This window comes from Camellia sinensis, chromosome 3, assembly GCF_055761805.1.
Source record: "Camellia sinensis isolate YWXY chromosome 3, ASM5576180v1, whole genome shotgun sequence".
In the NCBI taxonomy this organism is placed as follows: domain Eukaryota; kingdom Viridiplantae; phylum Streptophyta; class Magnoliopsida; order Ericales; family Theaceae; genus Camellia; species Camellia sinensis.
Window position 1 is genome coordinate 64,696,297 of NC_138963.1, and position 21,753 is coordinate 64,718,049.

Consider the following 21,753-nt stretch of genomic DNA (forward strand, 5'->3'; position numbering starts at 1 on the left):
AAGATATCACATAAATTTACTTGAGAACTATCACATAATTTTTCAGTAAAAGCAAAGTTAAGGGTAAATTATATTTTTTTTCTCAATTATGCTTGTTCATTTTCTTATTTTGAATCTTCAAATTTTATTTTTTTTCATTTTGACCTTTTATATTTTAAATTTTTCTTAAAAAATTATTCTTAAAGTTAATTTCTGTTAAAAATAAGATAGAAAATATCACATTAACTATCACATAATATAAAAAATATAAATTATATTTTACTTTGAATTTATGTCAGAAATGTAAATTATCTATAATAAAATATTTTTATAGCATGTGACAGTTAATATGTTATTTTGACTTATTTTGAGAAATATGTTAAAAGTCAATTTATGACCTTTTGATTTTTGTAAGTCACACCACCTCTCAATTTTTTTAATATTTTTTTTAAATAATTTTAACAATTAACTTTTAATTTACTTTTTAAAATAGGCAAAAGTCTAATATTGGACATAGGGACAATTTTGGAAGCTAATTAAAAATTTTAATTTTTAATCTATTATGAGCCACATCATTTCTTATATTTTTTACATAAAAGATAAAAAAAATTAAAAAAACAATTTTTAATTAACTTTCTAAATCACTCCATAATTTAACTTTAACTAAATTTAAATAAAAATAAATAAATATGAAGAACAAAAATGATTAAAAAAAAAATTAAAGGCAAAGTGAAAAAATAGTGCAATTTATCCCAAAGTTAAATGTGGATTACATCATGATGTGGGTCCCAGCGCGCCATTCTTGATGTGACTCCCCGCTAATCCCATCCTTCTCTATTAGCCGTCCGATGAAAACCATCCACCCCCACTCACTCTCACTCTCTCTCTCTCTCTCTCTCTCTCCTACTCTGCTGACATAACATTACAACAAGTGAAGTGAGCATCCAGCCAACCGACCTCCTCTCTCTCTCTCTCTCTCTCTCTCTAATACTGTCTCTCCTATGTGTCCGTATTTCTAATTAATTATTATTTAATTTATTTTTTTATATTTTTTAATCATTTAACATACTAATATCTTATATATTTATTTTTTTTATTAATTATAATATTATAAAATATCACGATCACTGCATAATTACCCTTCTCTCTGTGTATGTGTGATTCTGTGTGTATTCTTTCAGCTTTGGAGTTTGTGGGAAGAAGAAAAAGAGAAGCAATTGGGGATATACGAAAAGATCGGTTGTTCTCTCTTTTATTCTGGGTCTCCTGCGAACTCTCTTTCTCAGCTTTTGATTTCTCTGCTCAATTACTAGTCTTATCTATGAACCACCGACACTTTTCGATTCTGAGGAGTTTCTGATGGTGGGTTCTGTTCTTCCTGATAATGGGTACGTGTTCGATTCTTTGTCCAAGTGATTGATTTCTCAGAAAAGTCTGTAGATTTAGTTCGCTTCAATTGTTTGTTTTCTTGGAATTTGTTGGGGAATTTGAAGTATTTTTCTTGCTCTGATTTACGTTGTTTTTTTCAAAAGCAAAAGTCTTTTGGGTGGCTTTGGATTCGAAACATAACTAGAATTCTGGTATCAAAATGCTTGAATCTTCAGCTTGACCATTTGGATTCTGAGAAAATATGTAAAGAAAAGAAAAAAAGACGAAAAGGAACTACTTTTGAGGCAAGGAGAATAGGTAAACAAGGGGGCAAAAAAAATGCTTAAAAGCATTCATCTTTTCTTCTTTAATTTCTTTACTGTTCTTTTTTCCTGCGATCCAAACGGGGGATTGTGTTTAAAATTTTGAATCATGTGCTGCTCTGGTTTTGACCAGCTGGGACCTTGTTGATTCCAGCACTTGAAGTTTCGATAAGGACTGGCCATTGTACCTTATCTTCTTAGCTCACTTCGAATGTGTTCTAAGGACCACCCCATTCTTTGGCTTGTTCTCTCCCTTTTTTTTTTTTTTTCTTTTTTTTTTTTAATACATATTGAAGGTTGTCTTCTTGCACCTATCATCAATTTGCTAAATTTTCAACCATTTGGCACTACTTATTATCATAGGAATTTCTCTTAGCTTTGTTTGTTTGTTTGATCTGTGTGGACCATAAAATTCAGCACAATTTGGTGCTCTATAAAGAAGAAAAATGAAATTCAGAATCAGTTTCAGGGATAGATTTAATGATTATGATTGGTAAAGAAAAGGTAAAAAAGAAAAGAAAAAAGAAAGAAAGAAATCATCGTTCTCTTCTGGGTAGCTAGTAGAATTTGTAGTCTGTGCAATCGCAATGGGATTATCTGAATCTTGTTGGTATGGAACATTAGCTAGTAATTGTTTATTTGCTGAAATGTTTATTTTATTGTTGGGGACAATTGTGTGTTTGCTGTATGTATCATCTACCACTTGTTCTTTATCCTTAGAACCAATTTGTATACATTCCTCAATATTTATCAGCTACCACTGTCATTTACTTTCTTTTTTCTTTTTCTTTTTTTGGATGCTAACTTCTGATTTCAAGCATGAAAGGTCTTTTATGGTTTTGGAACAATATATCTTTGATATGCAAAACCTAATTCCTCCATAAATCTGCAGAATTAGACTCTGGAGCTCAAATGGAGCAGGCTTTCTCTAAGCTACTTCAATGCTTGAATAAGAAACTCATCAAACATGTCTGCTATTTGGCTCTTCATTATAATCTTAGACTTGTTCGGTTTCTTTGGTTTTTTCTGGAACCCTAACCACCTCAGTTAGTGATAACTGGTAACCTTGACAAACGGAGATCTTATCTTGTGTTACTATGTCCATTGAATGAGCTCTTTGAACTCCTTATTTGGAGTTTGGAAATAGTATTGTTTGCCTAGAGAATATTTTGAATTTGCTCTCTTTGGACATCTCTGTTTCATGAATTTCTTATCGTGCAATCTAGAGATCAACAACCTTGCACATAGGAAATCTTCCCTTCAGAACTTCTTCAGTTCTTGAATACTAAATTTGACTCCTTTCTCTTTGACGTTTCACGCTTGCTTGGATATTCTTTTTTCTCCTTCCCATGTCATTGCCGTGTCTTGCTTGTGAAATTTTCAAATGCTTATAGAGTAATGTGATTTTTCTTCAACTGTTTTTACTACATTCACTTTTGCCTTTTTACTTCAGGACCGTATCTGTATGAACATGATTGGTTTTCCTTGTTGCAAGCTTGAGATAAATTTCAAAGTATTTTAATCTGACGTAATGCCATTGGAAAAATGTCATAATCACCATCTTTGCAGGCATATGGACTAATGTTTAAAGTTTGAAAAAGATTCAAAGTATCAGCAAGCCATAAGAAGAATGGATATATTGTCAACCCGAGCAAGCCAAAGTACAAAATTGCAGGACAGGCTAGAATTAGAAAAGCCTATTGTGTCTGATGCTGATCTCAATTCAAAAGTGACGAAGAACGTAGACAACATCCCACCAGCATTGTCAGAAAATCACCAAAAGCAAAAGCTTGGAAGAAAGGCAATTGAGAATGAAGAACTTGTTAAATACATGTCGAATTTACCAAGTTATTTGGAGAAAGGAAAAAATCTCAAGGAAAAAGCCTTGAATGTTGGAGTCCTTGACTGGCGTCGTTTAGAAAAATGGCAGTATACCCATAAACCAAACTCCTCCCATAGTAGCAGGTGTTCACCGTCCAGCAGCAATACCTCCTCATTCTTCTCAACAGATGGATCGTCAACCCGTTCAAGCCGGGCCCACAGCTGCTCACCTGCTCGTGAAAGGACACACCGGCTGACACTACAATTCCATCTGAATGCATCATCCCCAAAAGAAGATTGTTCTAAAGGTGTCAAAACCGTTGTAGAAAATGTTGGAAAGTTTCAAGATCTCAAAGCTTCATCAAGTAACAACCCCTTAAAAGGACAAAAAAGTATTTTTAGAATGTACCAGTCTTTTAGCAAAAACCAATCAGAAATCAAGCTGAAAGAGTGCAAGATGAAAGACGCTGAGCCACGGATTGTTCCCAAAATTGAAACTTCCACGTATTTAAACAGTTATGAGGCAGCATCATGGTCGAAGGGAAAGGAAAAGACTCAAGATGGTGAATCTACTAGTGGAGTGAAGGATTTGCGAGAACCATGTTGTGATATTCATCATAATTACCATGAAAGATGCAAAGAAGCAGCAAGTCGAAGGAGCTTTTCAGAGGGATCTTTTCCAAAGGAGTTATACAATGTAGATCCCCATTCTGACATCCCACATTCATGCCCACTGCCTCGTGAAGACGATAACATTAAAGACTCGTTGCAGATAAAACAACCAAGTTCCGTGGATTCAAAGAGTATCAAGTTTTCATCTGAACCGTCTGAACCTTCTCGATGTTTGTCAATCAGCCCATCCAGAGTCAAGAACGTAGAAGAGAAGAAGTCAAAAGTAATGCCTAGAAATTCAATTGCAATCAAATCTTCTGAGGGATCAGATCTGAAAAAGAGCACAGTAGAGGCTTCTAAGTCGAGAAACTCTTCTCCAACTCGCCGATTTAGCATTGGCCTAGGTAGAATTGGCCGGACTTTCAGCTCCAAAGACAGTTCAGAACATGTTACATTCAAATGCGGATCAGAGAAAGCTGTTGCTTCTTCTTGCTTGGAAGATTCAAGTCGTGATAAACCCAGTGGTACAAATAGATCGTCCAGCCCTTTGAAAAGGTTACTTGACCCACTGCTGAAGCCGAAGGCAGCAAACTCCCATCACTTTGCCGAATCAGCCAATGGACAAGTAGAATCTTCCACTGTACATTCAGCGAAAGTAAAATTAGATTTGACAAGTTGTAAGACTGTCAATGTTGATGATTCACATCACAAGAAGAAACATGGATCATCAACTGTGCAAGCTCTTTTGCAAATCACCATAAAGAATGAGCTTCCTCTGTTTACATTTGCAATTGACAACAATAGTGACATTCTAGCAGCCACAATGAGAAAGGAATGTTCTTCAGGAAAGGATGACAACTGCTGGATCTATACAATTGTTACTGTTCATGAAGTAAAGAAAAAGAACGGTTGGATAAATCAAGGAGGCAAAGGTAAAAATCATGGTTACGTCCCAAATGTTGTTGCTCAAATGACAGTTTCTGTTCCTCGGATCTCCAGCTTGGTCAGAGACGATTCTGTTGATGAACTAAGCATTGGGGAGTTTGTTTTGTTTGCCCAGGCAGATCAGCACGCGTCAGAACTCGAGCCAAATGATGAGCTTGCCGCCATTATTGTCAAGTTCCCAAAAGAGACCGCCAAAGTTGGGTCTTTTGTTCGAAGTCAAGATCTTCTTAGCGCAACAGTTATATTACCCGGTGGCGTTCATGGACTGCCAAGTAAAGGAGAGCCTTCTCGATTGATTGAAAGATGGAAATCGGGTGGATCATGTGATTGTGGAGGTTGGGATTTGGGTTGCAGATTAAGGGTTCTTGCCAACCAGACTAAACTTAGTAGAAGATCAAGTTCATCCAAAACCCATCACACAGCAGATAGATTTGAGCTTTTCTCTGATCATGTATATGATCAAATGCCCTTAAACCACTGTTCCATTTGTTTTCCAGTTAGGATTGTCGTTTTCTCTTTTTCTACTGAACCTCTATACCTTTTTTCTGCAGGAAGAAGTGCTTGATGATAGGCCTATCTTCAGCTTGTCCCCGTTCAAGGATAGGATCTTTTCAGTTGAATTTAATTCGTCGCTCTCATATTTACAAGCATTCTCCGTATGTATAGCAGTTTTGAATAGTGGGAAACCATATGAGGTTCCAGAATTAAACAAGTTGTTTGAAGATAATTTGTCTGAAGAAGCCCCATTTGTGGTGGTGAATGATGGAATAAAGAGCTCGAACCAGGTGCAACCAGAGGTTCCTGCAAGCCATGCTTCGTATCTTCCACCCATTTTGCCTGTTGGGAGGGTCTAGCTTGGATAAGAGAGTGTTTGGTGACTGAGCTCAGTTTGTACAGTTTTTGTATCTTCACTTGGGTAAGTGACTTACTCATGGAAACATGTCAATGAAGATTTTTGATCAAAGCAAACATCGCTTTCATGGAAAGCTTAAGCCAAATGATGCATGGCCTGTAATTTCACAAGACATGTATGTTGTAGGAGGAGGATACATCCTGGAGACGTGGAATTTTGTGTTGTTTTGTGGATGAATGAAGTGTTGATAAATTTAATAATATTTAAGGAGACAAAATTTGGTTTTATATCTTTTAATTGTTGTGGCTAGTCACTTTATACGAAGGAAAGTAGCTTGCCTCCAGTTTGAAATCAGATTGGACAATATTGTTTGGTTCGTGGAAGTTCACCACAGGTTCTGTTTTGATAATCTGAACCGTTCAATGTGTAGAATTCATCGAGTATTATATGTCTATAAAAAATCATGTTGATCGGATATTGATACCTATCTCACAGGATTAATTTTTTTTCAATTATTAATTCGTTCACCATTCATTATTTTTTTATTACAAAACTAATTTGTTCACATAGTTATCGATATTCGATCAATGTGAATTTTTACAAGCATATAATACTCGACGAATACTACACATTGAACGGTTCAGATTATCAAAACGGAACCTGTGAAAAGCTCTCACAGGCCAAACAGCACCGTTTAGCTCGAGGCAAGCTACTCCTGAATGCATTTTTACTTTTTGTTTTTAGTTTTTAAATTGCAGCTTATAAGCCCCTTTTTTGTTCATAGAAGCACAAAGAAGGTAACTAAAATCCTTTTTTTTATAAACTAAAGTCTTATTTGTCATAATCTAAAAAAGTCAAAAAATTTAAAAATCACTATCCTATTTGAGTCAAATCATCTTATTTAACTCACATCACCTCTCTATCATATCACTTTAAATCCAATTCATACCTAACCCACATTTCATAAAAAATTAAAAAATGTACTTATTTAGAACATTTTAAACCATTCTCAAATATCACAATCAAAACATAAATTGTATTGGATGGGAAAAAAAAACCCTTCCAACTTAAACCACCCAAGATACGAAGATGTGCAAATGCTTGTAATGCTACTATCAATCACAAAAATTAAAAAAACAAGCAAACAAACCTAGTTTTACAGTACTAGATGAAGAGGAACTTTTAAACAATGAAAACACCCCTCATGAATTCACATCTAGAATTGAATAATTGAATGTCTGGACCACAAAGCAAGTCACTTAAATTACCATTTTGGAGATCTTCTACAAAGAAGAAACCTTTCCACACCCTGCTACAAGAAGCATAACAAATCCAATCCCATTCTCACATTAAAGGCACCAATTATGCTACATTTCATGTACTAGAATGTCCCAGAGATACTTCTATGATCAATACAACATATAAATAAAGCGCTACAATGGCTCAGACATAGTTCTATATTTAAGACAACATAAGATACAGATACCCCCTCCACATCGAGAAAAAATGTGGGGCACTTCTATGGGTTTCAGGCTAGTACATTGAAGTGAAAGAGCCAAGAAATAACAAAGGCAAAGACCATACAAGCAAGGAGGACATTCATGACTCGACGCCCATGCCAGAAATTTCGGGTCTCAGATAGGATCGAAGGACCTGCCGGTGCTGCACTGGCACTTGCAGTAGCACCATTTCCCTCGTTTGGCTGCTCTCCAACGACATTGAGTGCTGTGGCTCCACAGATCTCGCAGGTTCTGCAGATACATGTATAATGCATATAGATTAGGCTATAAGAAGTAAAATATAAAATAAAAAAATAATGACAGCGAATGGATGCATTTGACATGGAGCATGAATTTACAAGCGATCAGATCAAGGTAAGAAGCTAAGTTTTTAAACCGAAGGACTAGCACGGATGCAAGATATGCAATGTTGTGAGGTGTTTCGTATTTACTATACATTCAAGAGTACTATAGTCCCTTAAAACTTTATATGGGCAACTAGGAAAAAAGCCTATTTTGGGAAGTAGGAAAAAAGCTAACTTTTTGACTTTTTTTGAAAAAATATGCAAAAAAATAGAGAGGTGATGTGACTCAAATAAGCTAATAAGCTGGTTTTTTTCCTAGTTGCCAAAATAGTTGTGCATTTGCTTCAAACTTGCGAGCCCCAACCTTTACGAGAGACATCATATCTTGAATGCTACAAAATTAACTATGTACATCTAGCTGCGATTCTCTTCTTCCATTGAAATTGGAGGATTTACAAAAAATGCTTTTATCACAAGTCTTTGTGCCACAACAAAGACATCAATATTGGGTACATTCTCATCATCACCAATGTACTCAATGAGTGTGCTTATATCTTATCATCACAATAATAATAAAAGGATATACTACCCCAATTGGGGCATTTTGGTAATTTCAAATTTACCTAGAGACGGTAATTTTATTCTGGGTTGTATGAGGGGTCATGTTATTTTTAGGTCTTAGATGTGGTCTGGAAGACAATTTTTTAGGAAGATCTAAAAAATTCCCCAGACTGCAATTTGATGGCTCTACAATCAAAAGCCTCTTACATGTTTTCTATTCCAATGTACTCCTTTGGTAACTCCAATATCTTTGTGCAGGACGGATATACAAAGAGGATAGACGATCCTTATAAGTAACTAAATAATCTTAGTGAGGTAGAAATCTTAGCAACGTAGACCAAAACAGTCCCTCACCAAGCAATCTACTGATTTTTACAAATAAATCCAACTTCAACAAAAGCCCAATAAACTATTCTGATACGGCTAATGAATTCCATTTTTATTTTATTTTAGTAAAATATGAGCAATGAATTCTTAGCATGACCTTTTTCCATAGCAAGGAAAAAAAAAATTATAGAATATGAAAATGATGGAAATGTTACCTTCTACTGCGTTAGAAAACATTGATATTGATAAAAACAGGATCAATGACGGGTACTTTACACATCTTGAGAATAGAATTCTATGCACTATGTGTTTGGGAGAACAGAATTCTATGACTACAAACTGAATTTCTACATTTGTAAATTTGCTCATGTCCTGTCCCTAAAATCAATGTTTGTTCGAGCAGTCAAGTCAATAGCTTTAATTGGAGCCCACATTCTCAACCAATCCATGGTACTCATCCCAAATCAGGGTGCACTTAAAAGACTTCACAGGTTAAAATTTTCTGCAAATAAATATGAGGCGACATGTGGTAACCACACATTTTGTTCTTATCCATCATTGATGTTCTGTTTGATGGTTTTGTTATATTTGATACCATATGACAATAAAATGGCAAAAGAATGAGGACAACAATGACGAAAATGACATGAAAGGAGCAGGGGTTGGCAAGATAATTATGCAGCGAACAGAACTGCAGACAAGCACAAAACAGTGTGCACCAAACACTTCAATTCGGAAATTATATAGATTTGTGTGCATGTGATCAATCTACTGTAAAGGCATGCGGAATTCATTTAAAAACAACAAAATTGATAGCCCAATTTATAATCAAACTCACAATTGGCAGTCTGAAAAATAAATAAATAAATAAATAAATAAATAAAATAAAATAAAAAATCATGAATACTTGTTAACATGAAGAAAAAACCTCATAAACCACATTCAATGAAGTAGAGAAAAACTTGACAATGTGATTACACTGAAGAGGCAAATATCCTTCCATCAAAAGATACCATGCAACTTAAGCATTTCTCTGTTAAACACAGGGCAAGTCTGATCCTACAACTAACCAATCTTTTCTACAGTAACTCAAATTTAACTCATGTTTAAGAAAGTTTCTGTGATTCACCCATCAATATACTAAATTTAGGTGAAATATGGTTCTCTAACATCTAAGAAACAGAAAACCCAGAATCTGAAACAAATTATGACATATAAATGATATGTGTAGATGAGTAGGAAGAACCAAAGTGTAGCAAAATGAAGCCACGTTGCATTGAAGCATGCAAACAAAGATTAGGAAAGTAATGCCTTCCTTCTTGAAGCATTAGTAAAAAAATGATGTCTCAATCCACTCATTTTTTCAAATAACCAAACAAAGCAAATGAGACTCAGGATCTGACATTTACTCTCCTTGAGAGTTGATGCTTTGTACAAAACTTCAAGACCCTAAACATGACTAGAATTTCAACTTCCTAAGACAGAGCAAGAAACAGAAAAGCAAGATAGTAACAACATTAAATTCCAATCTCAGTGACACCAAGTATCATATACAATAGAAAACACACACTATAGGCATTAGCTTGAATATGTTCTACCCGAAAAAAGGGGGTGTGCAAAATGTCGCCCAAGCTGCCTACGCAATTCAAAGTTCTAGAAAATGCTATCTCTGCTTGCGTAGATAAAATGATAGTAAGGCTGTGTTTGGGTCATGGAATTGAGGGTAATGGTTTGGAAATGGGAAGGAAAATGTGAGAGAAACTGGAAAAAACACAGCCTAATAGACAAAACCACCAAGTTGAAACTGCTTAAACAAATCAACCGACCCACTGGTTTGGGTGAACCGTGGTTTCGCAGTGGCTGGCAAAAAGCTCAATCCGCACTAAATTGCTCTGCTCCTACCCGAGAAATTCCTCACAAACATCAAACCCTAGCATAAAGTCTATAGTCTCTTTTATTTTACAATTTTTTTTTCCTATCGCAAAAAAACAGCAAATAAGTACAGAGAAGCAGCAAAAACTACAAAAACATTCTGAGAACAGGACAAAACCTCAAAGATACCCACCCAAAAAGAAAAATCTCAAAGAATTCTCATATATAGTGAAAGACAATTAAATTACACAAGCAACCTATCATAATTTATACTGAAATTCAACATCTTAAACACTTCTAACAAGAAATTTGGAAGAACCAACAATTACACATCCCAAAGTTCCTCACAGACATCAAAATGTTCCATAAAATTACACATACACCAAGAATAAATTCACAGAATCACAATCAATTCATTTTCTTTGAACTCTTCCACTTAGGAAATCCAAGAGAAATTCAGAATGAGTACTCAAAATTTCACAAATGCATCAAAAAATACCCAAAACCCCATAATTTTACGAAAGCAAACACATCAAGTTATGGTTTAAACTTACGTGTTACCCCTGATTTTGAACCAAGTCTCAGCACAATGCTTGTGAGCAGCAGCCAAATCGCCTTTACAAGAACAACCCAGTTCAATCGCGACCTGAGATTCTCGATCTCCACCACCACCACCACCCACCAAATTCAGATGACAAATTCTACAATCTCTTTGTTCTTTAGCTAAATGCACTTTCAACTCCAAATCCCCACTCTCCAAATCCACTTCACGCGACAAACAATCCGACCCAGAAGACTCCCTGTGACTGTGAGGGTCCGAAACGCACTCGATCTCCGAGAACGAGCCTCCGGCGACAGTCGAGCGCCACGACTGGTCGTCGGATTCGGTGTCGGAGAAGCAGAGACTCCCGTCGTCGGTGCCGGTTTCGGTGATTCCGGCGACTGAAGTCCGCCGCTTACGGCGGCGACGGTGACGCCTGCGACGGCGGGTTTCAATATCGGTACTGGGATTCTCTACGGTCGACATTTTAGGAATGAGAAAGCATTTGAAGAGCTTTGCAAAGATTGGAGCTCATAATGGAAATGAAATGAGAGAGACAGAGAGAAAGGAATGAGAAAATCTGAAGGTGGGTGTTTATTATTTTTTCTTCACTATAAATCAACTCTCTATCTATATAAATATATTATATAAATTTATATATGTATAAATCTGATCTGTGAAAAGTGTCAGTTTGGAGCAGTATTTTTCAAGATAAATGGGAAATATTAATGATTTCAGATGTTTTTTTAAAACAACCGTGCTGGGACCCCAGTGGGGGTAACCTCCAGCACCCCACTCCACGTGGGGCTCTGTGATTGGTAGAGAGAAGGAAAAAAAAAAAAATTTCAGCCAATAAGAAAACACTGGGGTCACTGGGGGTCTGAAAAACTGGGGTACAAAGTATTTTTGTTTTTAAAATTTTTTTTTAAGATGTATCACTCACATTAAAGTCTTATTTGGGATATTTTAAAAAAGTTAAAAAGTTAAAGAATTACTATCTTATTTAAGTCATATTATGTCTTTATCACATCATTTAAACTCAATTTATATCTAACTCATATTTCATAAAAAGTTAAAAAGTGTACTTATTTAAATTATGTCAAATCACCCTTAAATAAGTTTTATGTGAATTTCATATTTATATAAAATATTTAAAAAAATAAAATTTTTATAATTTTTAACATTACTCAAGGAAAATATAGGGAAAGAAATGGGAAGTAGAGTTTCATTTGTGTGCAGAGACAGGCATAGGGGTTGTTTGGGATAACCTAAATAAGTGCACTTTTTGTCTTTTTACGAAAAGATGTGCAGAAAAGTAGAGAGATGATGTGATGAAAAAAAGATAAAAAGATAAAAAGTATGTACTTATTTTGGGTTGCCAAACTTGGCCATAATGAAGAGTCTGTGATCTCGTTTGAGTAGTTGGTTTTTTTAATAGGCTCTTTTAATTTTTAATTATTTTGACAAGTTAAAATAATTATGTTTGAGAAGAGGATTGAATTTATTTTGTAGTTAAATGTAATATTTATGAGAGAAGAAATGAAATAATTAAGAGTTTGATGTGATATTTTATTATATTAATTATTTTAACTTATTTTGTCTTTTTGTAAATTTTAATAAATAAATAAATAAAACTCAAACTCAACTTGCCAAACAGCCCTTGTGTGTGGAGGAGGGAACAAAGCTTTCTCCCTCTGGTCCACCAAATTTGGACTTGAGCTCCTGTAGGAAAAATTATATGATGTTCTCTATACAAATTTGTGAAGTGTTTAATTTGATCTTTATTAATTTTTTCTTTTTTTCTTTTTTTTTTGACAAATAAATGTTAGTAAGTTTGTAAATTAATTTTAAGAGTTGATTGTTGATGTTGCAACGTATTGCCATAATCTGTAGTGGTCCTGTTTAGTAGAATTTTTTTAAGTTAAAATTTAATAATCACAATGTAAAAGTTAAAAGTATTTTTTTTTTTTACTTTTAAATAATTAGTTTTTTTTATTTATTTAAACTATTTCTACTTAATAAATTATAAATAAATATTATATCAAACAATTTATCTTATGTGTGTTCAAAAACAAACACATTTTGTATGAGACTCATGAAATTACTAATCCAATCACATAGCGTTAGACTAAAACAAACATAGCCTTAGATCTCGTTTGACAAGTTAACAGTTTAGTCAAAAAGTCAAAAAGTTATTAAAAAAGTCAAAAAATTTATAATTTATACAAAAAAATTAAAGATTCTCTTTTCTCTCTACTTTTTGCACATCTTTTCGTAAAATGTCAAAAAGTCATCCCAAACATATTAATTTTTTTACCTCATATTTTAATTAAAAAATCAAAAAATTACTAAAATAACATGTTCCAAAACGAAGCCTTAATCACAATGCGACTCAAGCTCCTCTTCTCATGTTTTTGACAATTACAGCAACTTTTTTTAGTTTGACGAAACTAAACTGTCTCCTACGTAGAGCTTTTGTCTAATGACATAGTTAAATGAAAATCTAATTTACAAAATTTTTTTTGTTTTTTTTTTTTTTTTGATGACTCAGGTATCCCCACAGCCGAAGTATGAGACTAATCCTGAGGGCCCTGAAGTTAACGATCGGACAAACCTCCAGTGGCCCGCACAGTAACCCGTGGAGAGTGGGATTCGAACTTCAAACCTCCAGGAGGAGTAAACTCTCAAACCTCAGATTTTCTTCCCTCACCCACTGGGCCACCCACTGGACCTCCAGGTTTACAAAATTGTCGTTACTCCTAAAACATCTCTCTCTCTATCTTCCACGTAGCCACAACCTAGTGTCAAACTGTACAATTGCCTGACGGCAACCACAACCAACCAACCCCAAAAAATTCTTAGTCCAAAAGCTAAGAAATTCTGTAATAAATAAAGATAAAATTGAGGTACCGTTTGGAAAGAAAGTTTTTTGGCTATTTTAGTTATAACAAATAAAATATCACATTTAATCTATAATCATTACACTTTTCTCTTACAAAAAAAGTCAAAAAAAGTTAAAAAATTAAAAAATCATTCCCAAACCAAACTTTTTAGCTCAGGTTAAAATAGTTAAAAAAACCAAAAAGTCAATCACTTCTCAAACGGAGGCTTAATTTTTCAAACATAGAAATTATTAAAATTTTCAGTTTTAAAATGCAAAATTGAGAAATATTTTTTAAAAAATTTATATTCAACGTGGACTTATTTAATAAATCTCAATGAGTATATTACAAATATATATATTTTGTTAAAAATATAATTATACTATGAAAATCATGAATTTTTAAAGTTTAAAATAAAGGTCCAGCTTGTCTCAAGTTGAGATCAAGACTGGACCCGTCCAGTTAGGTTCATGGGGCTCATTTTTTGGGCCTTTTTAATAATCTGAACCGTTTAATGTGTAGAACTCGTCAAATACTACATGCCTGTAAAAAAATCACGTTGATCAGATATCAATAGTTATGTGATCAAATCAGTTTTGTATAAAAAAAATAGACGGTGAAAAAATTAACGGTTGATAAAAAACTGTTTTGTTCACATAGCTATCGATATCTGATCAACGTGATTTTTTACAGGCATATAGTACTCAACGAGTTCTACACATTGAACATTCGAATTATCAAAACGGGACCCGTGATGAGCCTCCACAGGCCCAACAACACAGTCTAATTCAATCTTAGACCGGACCAAAGCCACTGCCTTAAAATAAAATATTATTAACTTAACAGTTCAACAACGCCATCAATGTGAACAATATTCTTGAGGGTTTTGAGTAAATCCCAAATCAATCTTTGTTATAAAAGCTACTTCATAATTAATACAAAATAAGTATCTGCAGTCAATGATGAGATTGCTCAATTTATGATGAAAGATGTTTGGAGTAGTTAATAGATTTAAAACCAATTTAACATCCACTTCAACAATAATGGTCTGGAATAATTCCTTTCTACCTCTAAGTTCAGCCCATCTCTTAGGATCCAAATCTCGAACGCGGAGTCCCTGCAATGGGTAATTTCCTGTTGTGCCTAAAACGGTACCGTTTAATCTTTTTTTTTTTTTTTTTTTTTTTTCATGTTCTGACTTTACTTTTTAAATATGATAAGTTACACTTTGCTCTAAACCTTAAACTTTAAAATAAAAATAAATAAATTTTAAGAATTAAACCCAAAATCTTAAATCTTAAAATAAAAAAAAATAAATTTTATCTCTAAACCCTAAAATAAAAAAAAATAAGAATTAAACCCTAAACCCTAATCCATAAACCATAAAATAAAAATAAAAAAATTTAAGAATCAAATACTAAATCCTAAATCCTAAACCCTAAAATAAAAAATTAAATTTTAAGAATTAAACCCTAAAATAAAAATAATAAATTTTATCCCTAAACCCTAAAATAAAATTAAAAAATTTAAGAATTAAACCCTAAATTCTAAACCCTAAAATAAAAATAAATAAATTTATCCCTAAACCCTAAAATAAAAAATATTTAAGAACTAAATCTTAAACTCTAAACCCTAAAATAAATAAATAAATAAATTTTAAGAATTAAAATAAAAAAATGTCCAGTCAAAAAAAAAAAAAAGAAACCGCATTTGGTTGGTCACTTTTTTACTTTTATTCTTAAAATTTATTTTTTTTTATTTTAGGGTTTAGAGTTTAGGGTTTAGTTCTTAAATTATTGCTTTTTTTAATTTTAGGGTTTAGAGAGAAAAAAAAATTTATTTTAAGGTTTAGGATTTAGGGTTTAATTCTTAATTTTCTTTTTTATTTTAGGGTTTAGGGATAAAATTTATTTTTTATTTTAGGGTTTAGGGTTTAATTCTTAAAATTTATTTTTTTATTTTAGGGTTTAGGGTTTAATTCTTAAATTTTTTTATTTTTATTTTATGGTTTAGGGTTTAGGATTTAGGGTTTAATTCTTAAATTTTTTTATTTTTTTATTTTAGGGTTTGTGGTTTAATTCTTAAAATTTATTTATTTTTATTTTAGGGTTTAAGGTTTAGGGCAAAGTGTAATTTATCATGCTACAAAATAAAGTCAGAACATGAAAACAAAAAAAATATATATATATATTAAACGGTGCCGTTTTAGGCACAACCGGCACGGCAGGGATTACCCATCACAAGGACCCCACGTCCCAAAGCTTAGCCTCAAATGAGTGATTATTTGGTGGTTTAGAGTACGGTCACATGGTACTCTATGATAGCATAATTGGTGAAGAAGGTAGAATATTAATTATTTGTGTTGAGTGATTGAGAAATATAAAATGACATAATGAATGGTGATTAATGAAAGAGTATGCCTACATAATACTTTGGGATTATTATATAATTTTTCCAGCCTCAATAGCTGACCCATGACCATACACGGGCAAAAACCGGCGATCCAACGCCTCCCCCGCTAGCCCAACCGGGGTTGCCTTTTACAGCACCATCCATATTAAGCTTGAGGTGGTTTGGATCAGCTAGCATACTTAACACATATACCAATTGGACTAGAAAATGTTCAAAATATTTAAGATAAAAATAATGAAAAAGTGTCTGAATATTTATGCATGGGTTTTACTTTAGATTTCTTTAAACACTGTTTGTTTGGACAGAGAACGATAATGAATATTCAGTTGAAAATACCAACAAATTCTTAAAGATAAAGAGGGATTGAGAATGGAATTGGACATGTTTCAACATATGGAGTAAAAAAAGCTTACCCTGAAAGCGAAGTTGGCTTTGGACACTTTGAGTATTTCAAACAGACCGTAGTATTTTGGAATTCTTTCGTGCCTTTTGTTTCAGAGATCTACAGCTGACTGCTCCCCTATATCATTCGACTTGTCATTATCATTTATTCCACTCCGTTAGGTCATGTTTGGGGATTATTTTCTAGTCATTTTTTTTTTATTTTGCTAATTTTTTTTTGGTCCTCAGTGAATTTTATTTATTTTTTAAAAATAATTTTATTTTTATATCTTATTAGACTAAAAAGTCTTTTAAATTTTTTTCTTAAGTGAATTTTTTTTTTTTTTAGATTCTTATAGATTAGGACTTGAAAATTAAAATAAAATTAACTCAAAATTTTTATTAAAAAAATTACTTGAGACAAATTTTAGAAAAACAAATGGCTTTTTTAATTGTTGCCAAACTCAAATGTGTCATGCAATTAGATGACACGGATTTTTGTATAGTATTGATAACCAACTATAAAAAGTCAAAAAGTCACTATAAATTATCACATTATTCTTTTTATTTTATTTTTATATTTCTTTTAGTAGAAAATAAAAAAAGTTAACTAAAATAGTTGATTCTAGTATTCAATTGTGAACACATTAGAGAATAAGAATTTTGAGGGTGTTTGGGAAGGAAAAATTATTTGGTGCTCATAGGGTGTTACATGACGGTCTTCCTCATCAATCACCATACACCACATCTCTTATTATTTTCTAATCTCCCAGCACAAAATTGTAAATCTCACATCTTCCACCAATCACAATATCCTTGGGGCACCACGAAGTTATATCTCGGGACCACCAAATAACTTCTCGTTTGGAAAATAATCATTTTAGTTGATTTTTTTATTTTTTGCAAAAGGCTTACAAATAAGTAAAGAGTGATATATATGATTGAGTGTTTTGACTTTTTAATTATTTTAGCCAAACAAATCAACCCCCAAACGGGATACAAAGAAGAATCCCTTCAATATAGCTGATGCATTAAAACAAAAGCAAATTGGTAGATAGACAAACATATACAAGAAAGAAATAAGAAAAAAAATCACGGGGTTTCTTTAGCAAAGGAATGTTAAAAAATAAATAAATAAATAAAATAAAATAGTTGTCTCAAGTTGAAGTTGAATTAGACCAGATAGTTCAGATCTTTGATTAGTAAGAGTTATTAAACAGAAGACTCTTACTAATAAGAGTTTATGAAAATATGATCTAATTAAATATTTTCAAAACTCTAACCAATAAGAGTCTTTCATTTAATGATTATTACCAGAGATCTCAACTGTCTAATCCAATTGAAATTTTAACTGGAGAAAAGCCATTACCTAAAAAAAAAAGCAAGAGAAATAACTTTCTTATATAACACATCAACTTGGTAACTTAGCTTTTAATTTCTAATAAAAAAATGGGAGCTTTTTTGATAAATTCATTTTCTAAGAGGTTTATTCCATCCAATCCATATTCTTTTTTACTATTCCATTAGGTCCAATTTGAGATAAGAAGACCAAAATACCATTTTCATCTACTTATGTTTCATTTAGTTCACATTATTTTCTTATGTTTCAATAAGTCCTATGGGTGACATAATTACCAAAATACCCTTAATGTGAATGTTCACACCGTCAATGTAAATGTTCCTATTGTCAATGTGTAGGGGCTTAGCCCATGTCGATCCTCGTGGGTGCCCGGAAAAATTCGAGTCGGGCCGGGCCGGCCCACAGGCCAAAAAAATAGGCCCGACCCGGCCCGTTGATAATATAAATATTCACATTGACAAGTTAACATTCACATTGATAGGAGTGTAAAATTGGCTTGCAGCCCGTGGGCTGCCCGAAACCAGCCCGCCGCCCGGGGCGGGCCCGGGCCGGCCCGTTCACAATATGAATATTCACATTGACATATTAACATTAACATTAACATTGACAAGAGTGTAAAATTGGCCCGTGACCCATGGGCAGCCCGGAGCTGGGCCCGGGTCGCCCGGCCCGGCCCGTTGACAATGTGAATATTCATATTGACATGTTAACATTCACATTGATAGAAGTGTAAAATTAGCCCGCAGCCTATGGTCGGCCCGAAACCCGCCCGCGACTCGTGGGCTGCCCTGAACGGGCCCGGCCCGACCCGTTGATAATGTGAATATTCACATTGACATGTTAACATTCACATTGATAAGAGAATAAAATTAGCCCGCGCCCCGTGGCTGCCCGAAACTAGCCCACGGCCCGTGGCGGTGCCCGGGGCGGGCCCGGCCCAGTCTGTTGACAATGTGAATATTCACATTGACATGTTAACATTCACATTGATAAGAGTGTAAAATTGACTCGCGTCCCATGGGCAGCCGGGGGCGAGCCCGGTCCGGCCCGTTGACAATGTGAATATTCACATTGACATATTAACATTCACATTTATAGGAGTGTAAAATTGGTTCGTGGCCCGTGGGCGGCCCGAAGGCCGCCCGCTGCCCAGGGCGGGCCCAGTCCGGCTCGTTGACAATGCGAATATTCACATTGACATATTAACATTAACATTGATAAGAGTGTAAAATTAGCCCGTGACCCGTGGGCAGCCCGAAGCCCGGCCCCGGGCTGGGGCGGGCCCGGCCCGTTGACAACGTGAATATTCACATTGACATTTTAACATTCACATTGATAAGAATGTAACATTAGCCCGTGCCTTGTGGCTGCCCGAAACACGCCCACGGCCAGTGGCGCGGCCCGAGACGGGCTCGGCCCGGCCTGTTAACAATGTGAATATTCACATTGACATGTTAACATTCACATTGATAAGAGTGTAAAATTGACTCGCGTCCATGGACGGCCCAGGTTTGGGTCCGGGCCTACTCCGGGCCGCGGGCAAGCTTCGGGCAGCGGACAAATTTTACACTCCTATCAATGTTAATGTTAACATGTCAATGTAAATATTCACATTGTCACGAGTCGGGCCAAGCTCACCTCGGGCTGCGGTCGGGCTTCGGGCCGTCCACGGGCTGCGGGTCAATTTTACACTTCTATCAATGTGAATATTCACATTGCCAACGGGCTGGGCCAGCCCCTGTCCGAGGTCGGGCTTCGGGCTGTCCACGGGTAACGGGCCAATTGTACCCTCTTATCAATGTGAATGTTAACATGTCAATGTGAATATTCACATTGTCAACAGGCCGAGCCGGGCTCGCCCCGGGCCGCCTACAGGCCGTGGGCGGGTTTTGGGCAGCCACGGGGCGTGGGCTAATTTTACACTCCTATCAATGTACATGTTAACATGTCAATGTGAATATTCACATTGTCACGGGTCGGGCCAAGCCCGCCTCGGGCTGCGGTCGGGCTTCGGGCCGCCCACGGGCTGTGGGTCAATTTTACACTCTTATCAATGTGAATGTTAACATATCAATGTGAATATTCATATTGTCAACGGGCCGGGCCGGGCCCGCCTCGGGCCGCGGGCCAATTTTATACTCTTATCAATGTGAATGTTAACATGTCAATGTGAATATTCACATTGTCAACAGGCCGGATCGGGCCCGCCCCGGGCTGCCCATGGGCCGCGGGCGGGTTTCGCGCCGACACGGGACGGGGGCCAATTTTACACTCCTATTAATGTGAATGTTAACATGTCAATTTGAATATTCACATTGTTAACGGGCCGGGTCAGGCCGGGTCGAGCCCGCCCTGGGCTACTGTCCAGTTTTATACTCTTATCAATGTGAATGTTAACATGTCAATGTGAACATTCACATTGTCAATAGGCCTGGCCGGGCCCGCCGACAGGCCGTGGGCGGGTTTCGGGCAGTCACGAGGCGCGGGCTAATTTTACACTCCTATCAATGTGAATGTTAACATGTCAATGTGAATATTCACATTGTCAACGGGCCGGGCCGTACCCGGCCTGGGCTGCGGGCAGGCTTTTGGCTGCCCATGGGCCGTGGCCCAATTCTATACTCTTATCAATGTGAATGTTAACATGTCAATGTGAATATTCACATTGTCAACGGGCCGGACCGAGCCCCCCCGGGCCGCAGGTGGGTTTCACGCCGCCATGGGACGGGGGCCAATTTTACACTCCTATTAATGTGAATGTTAACATGTCAATGTGAATATTCACATTATCAACAGGCCGGGCCCGCCCTGGCTCGCGGGCGGGTTTCGGGCCCGCCACAGGCCAATTTTACATTCCTACCGATGTGAATTTTAAAATATGAATGTTCACATCATTAAATTGCTAATCATTCAAAAAATATTTATAAGGGTATCAAAATTAAATACAAGGACATAAGTGTCCATGAAAATAGTGTAAATCAAGAAAATGGACTTTATGGAATAAAACTATACATACATGGGACTAAATGGGTTAAAAAATTCCTTCATGGACTTCTTGGATTAAAACACTTCTAAATTGGACTTATCAATAAAAATCCCTAAAAAAATATATAAGAAATTCATGTTCAATTAAAGTAGCTAATTGCTATAACTTTTTCTTCTTCTTTTTTCAAATATCTTAACCAAATGTGTACTACAAAATAAGTTTTTTTTTTTTTCTATTTTTTTAATTCACTTCGTTTTCTATCACTTTCAATTCTGATATTATCTTACATTCTAATCTAATCAAATGAACCTATAAGTTGTCTTATTTTAAGTCAATTGGATTAAAAAAAATTATTTGCACTTAATGATACATTTTAGGCACAATTACCACCAAAAAAAAAAAGACCCTAGGGTTTGAGAATTGTAACAAAATAAATTTTTTATTTTGACCATAGCGGAATTAAGATTTTAATTTAGAAGGGAGACTGAATTGAAATTTAAATAAAATTCACAATTTAATTTAATTTAATTTTTATTAGATGATAGAATAAAAAATTAGTGTGATGCAAAAGTTATATTTAAATATAAGTTTAAGTTAACCAATTAAATTACATAAAGATACCCACACAAAAAGAGATATAGAGAGAGATAGAGAAAGAAATAAAAGAAATGATGAATAAATAATATATAGAGGCTACTATATATCATTTTTTTTTTCACTATTTTG

General features: G+C 35.0%; 2 protein-coding genes across 4 annotated transcripts; one reads left to right on the forward strand and one right to left on the reverse strand.

Annotated features, from left to right (window-relative positions):
* Positions 1 to 903: 903 nt before the first annotated feature.
* Positions 904 to 6,188, forward strand: LOC114307087 (uncharacterized). 3 transcript variants are annotated; one of them, XM_028252448.2, is made up of 3 exons: positions 904 to 1,367; positions 3,240 to 5,499; positions 5,600 to 6,188. In XM_028252448.2, exons 2-3 carry the CDS (start codon positions 3,301 to 3,303, stop codon positions 5,900 to 5,902), a joined length of 2,502 nt encoding a protein of 833 aa, XP_028108249.1. In that variant the 5' UTR covers positions 904 to 1,367; positions 3,240 to 3,300; the 3' UTR covers positions 5,903 to 6,188. The 3 variants fall into 3 exon arrangements, with proteins under 3 accessions (XP_028108249.1, XP_082776039.1, XP_082776037.1); XM_082919913.1 differs by having other exon boundaries at positions 1,145 to 1,665; XM_082919911.1 differs by lacking the exon at positions 904 to 1,367 and adding an exon at positions 2,138 to 2,280.
* Positions 6,189 to 7,225: 1,037 nt separating this feature from the next.
* LOC114307086 (uncharacterized) lies at positions 7,226 to 11,704 on the reverse strand. The gene is made up of 2 exons (XM_028252447.2): positions 11,020 to 11,704; positions 7,226 to 7,652 (listed from the first exon to the last, which is right to left on the reverse strand). The coding sequence occupies exons 1-2, from the start codon at positions 11,490 to 11,492 to the stop codon at positions 7,430 to 7,432; spliced, it is 696 nt and encodes a 231-aa protein (XP_028108248.2). The 5' UTR covers positions 11,493 to 11,704; the 3' UTR covers positions 7,226 to 7,429.
* Positions 11,705 to 21,753: the final 10,049 nt, after the last annotated feature.

Coding starts and splice junctions, on each gene's coding strand:
- LOC114307087 (XM_028252448.2), top strand. CDS start 3,301: ATGGATATATTGTCAACCCGAGCAAGCCAAAGTACAAAATTGCAGGAC. Junction 5,500..5,599: donor TTGAGCTTTTCTCTGATCAT/GTATATGATCAA, acceptor TTTTTTCTGCAG/GAAGAAGTGCTTGATGATAG.
- LOC114307086 (XM_028252447.2), bottom strand. CDS start 11,492: ATGTCGACCGTAGAGAATCCCAGTACCGATATTGAAACCCGCCGTCGC. Junction 7,653..11,019: donor TTCAAAATCAGGGGTAACAC/GTAAGTTTAAAC, acceptor ATGTATCTGCAG/AACCTGCGAGATCTGTGGAG.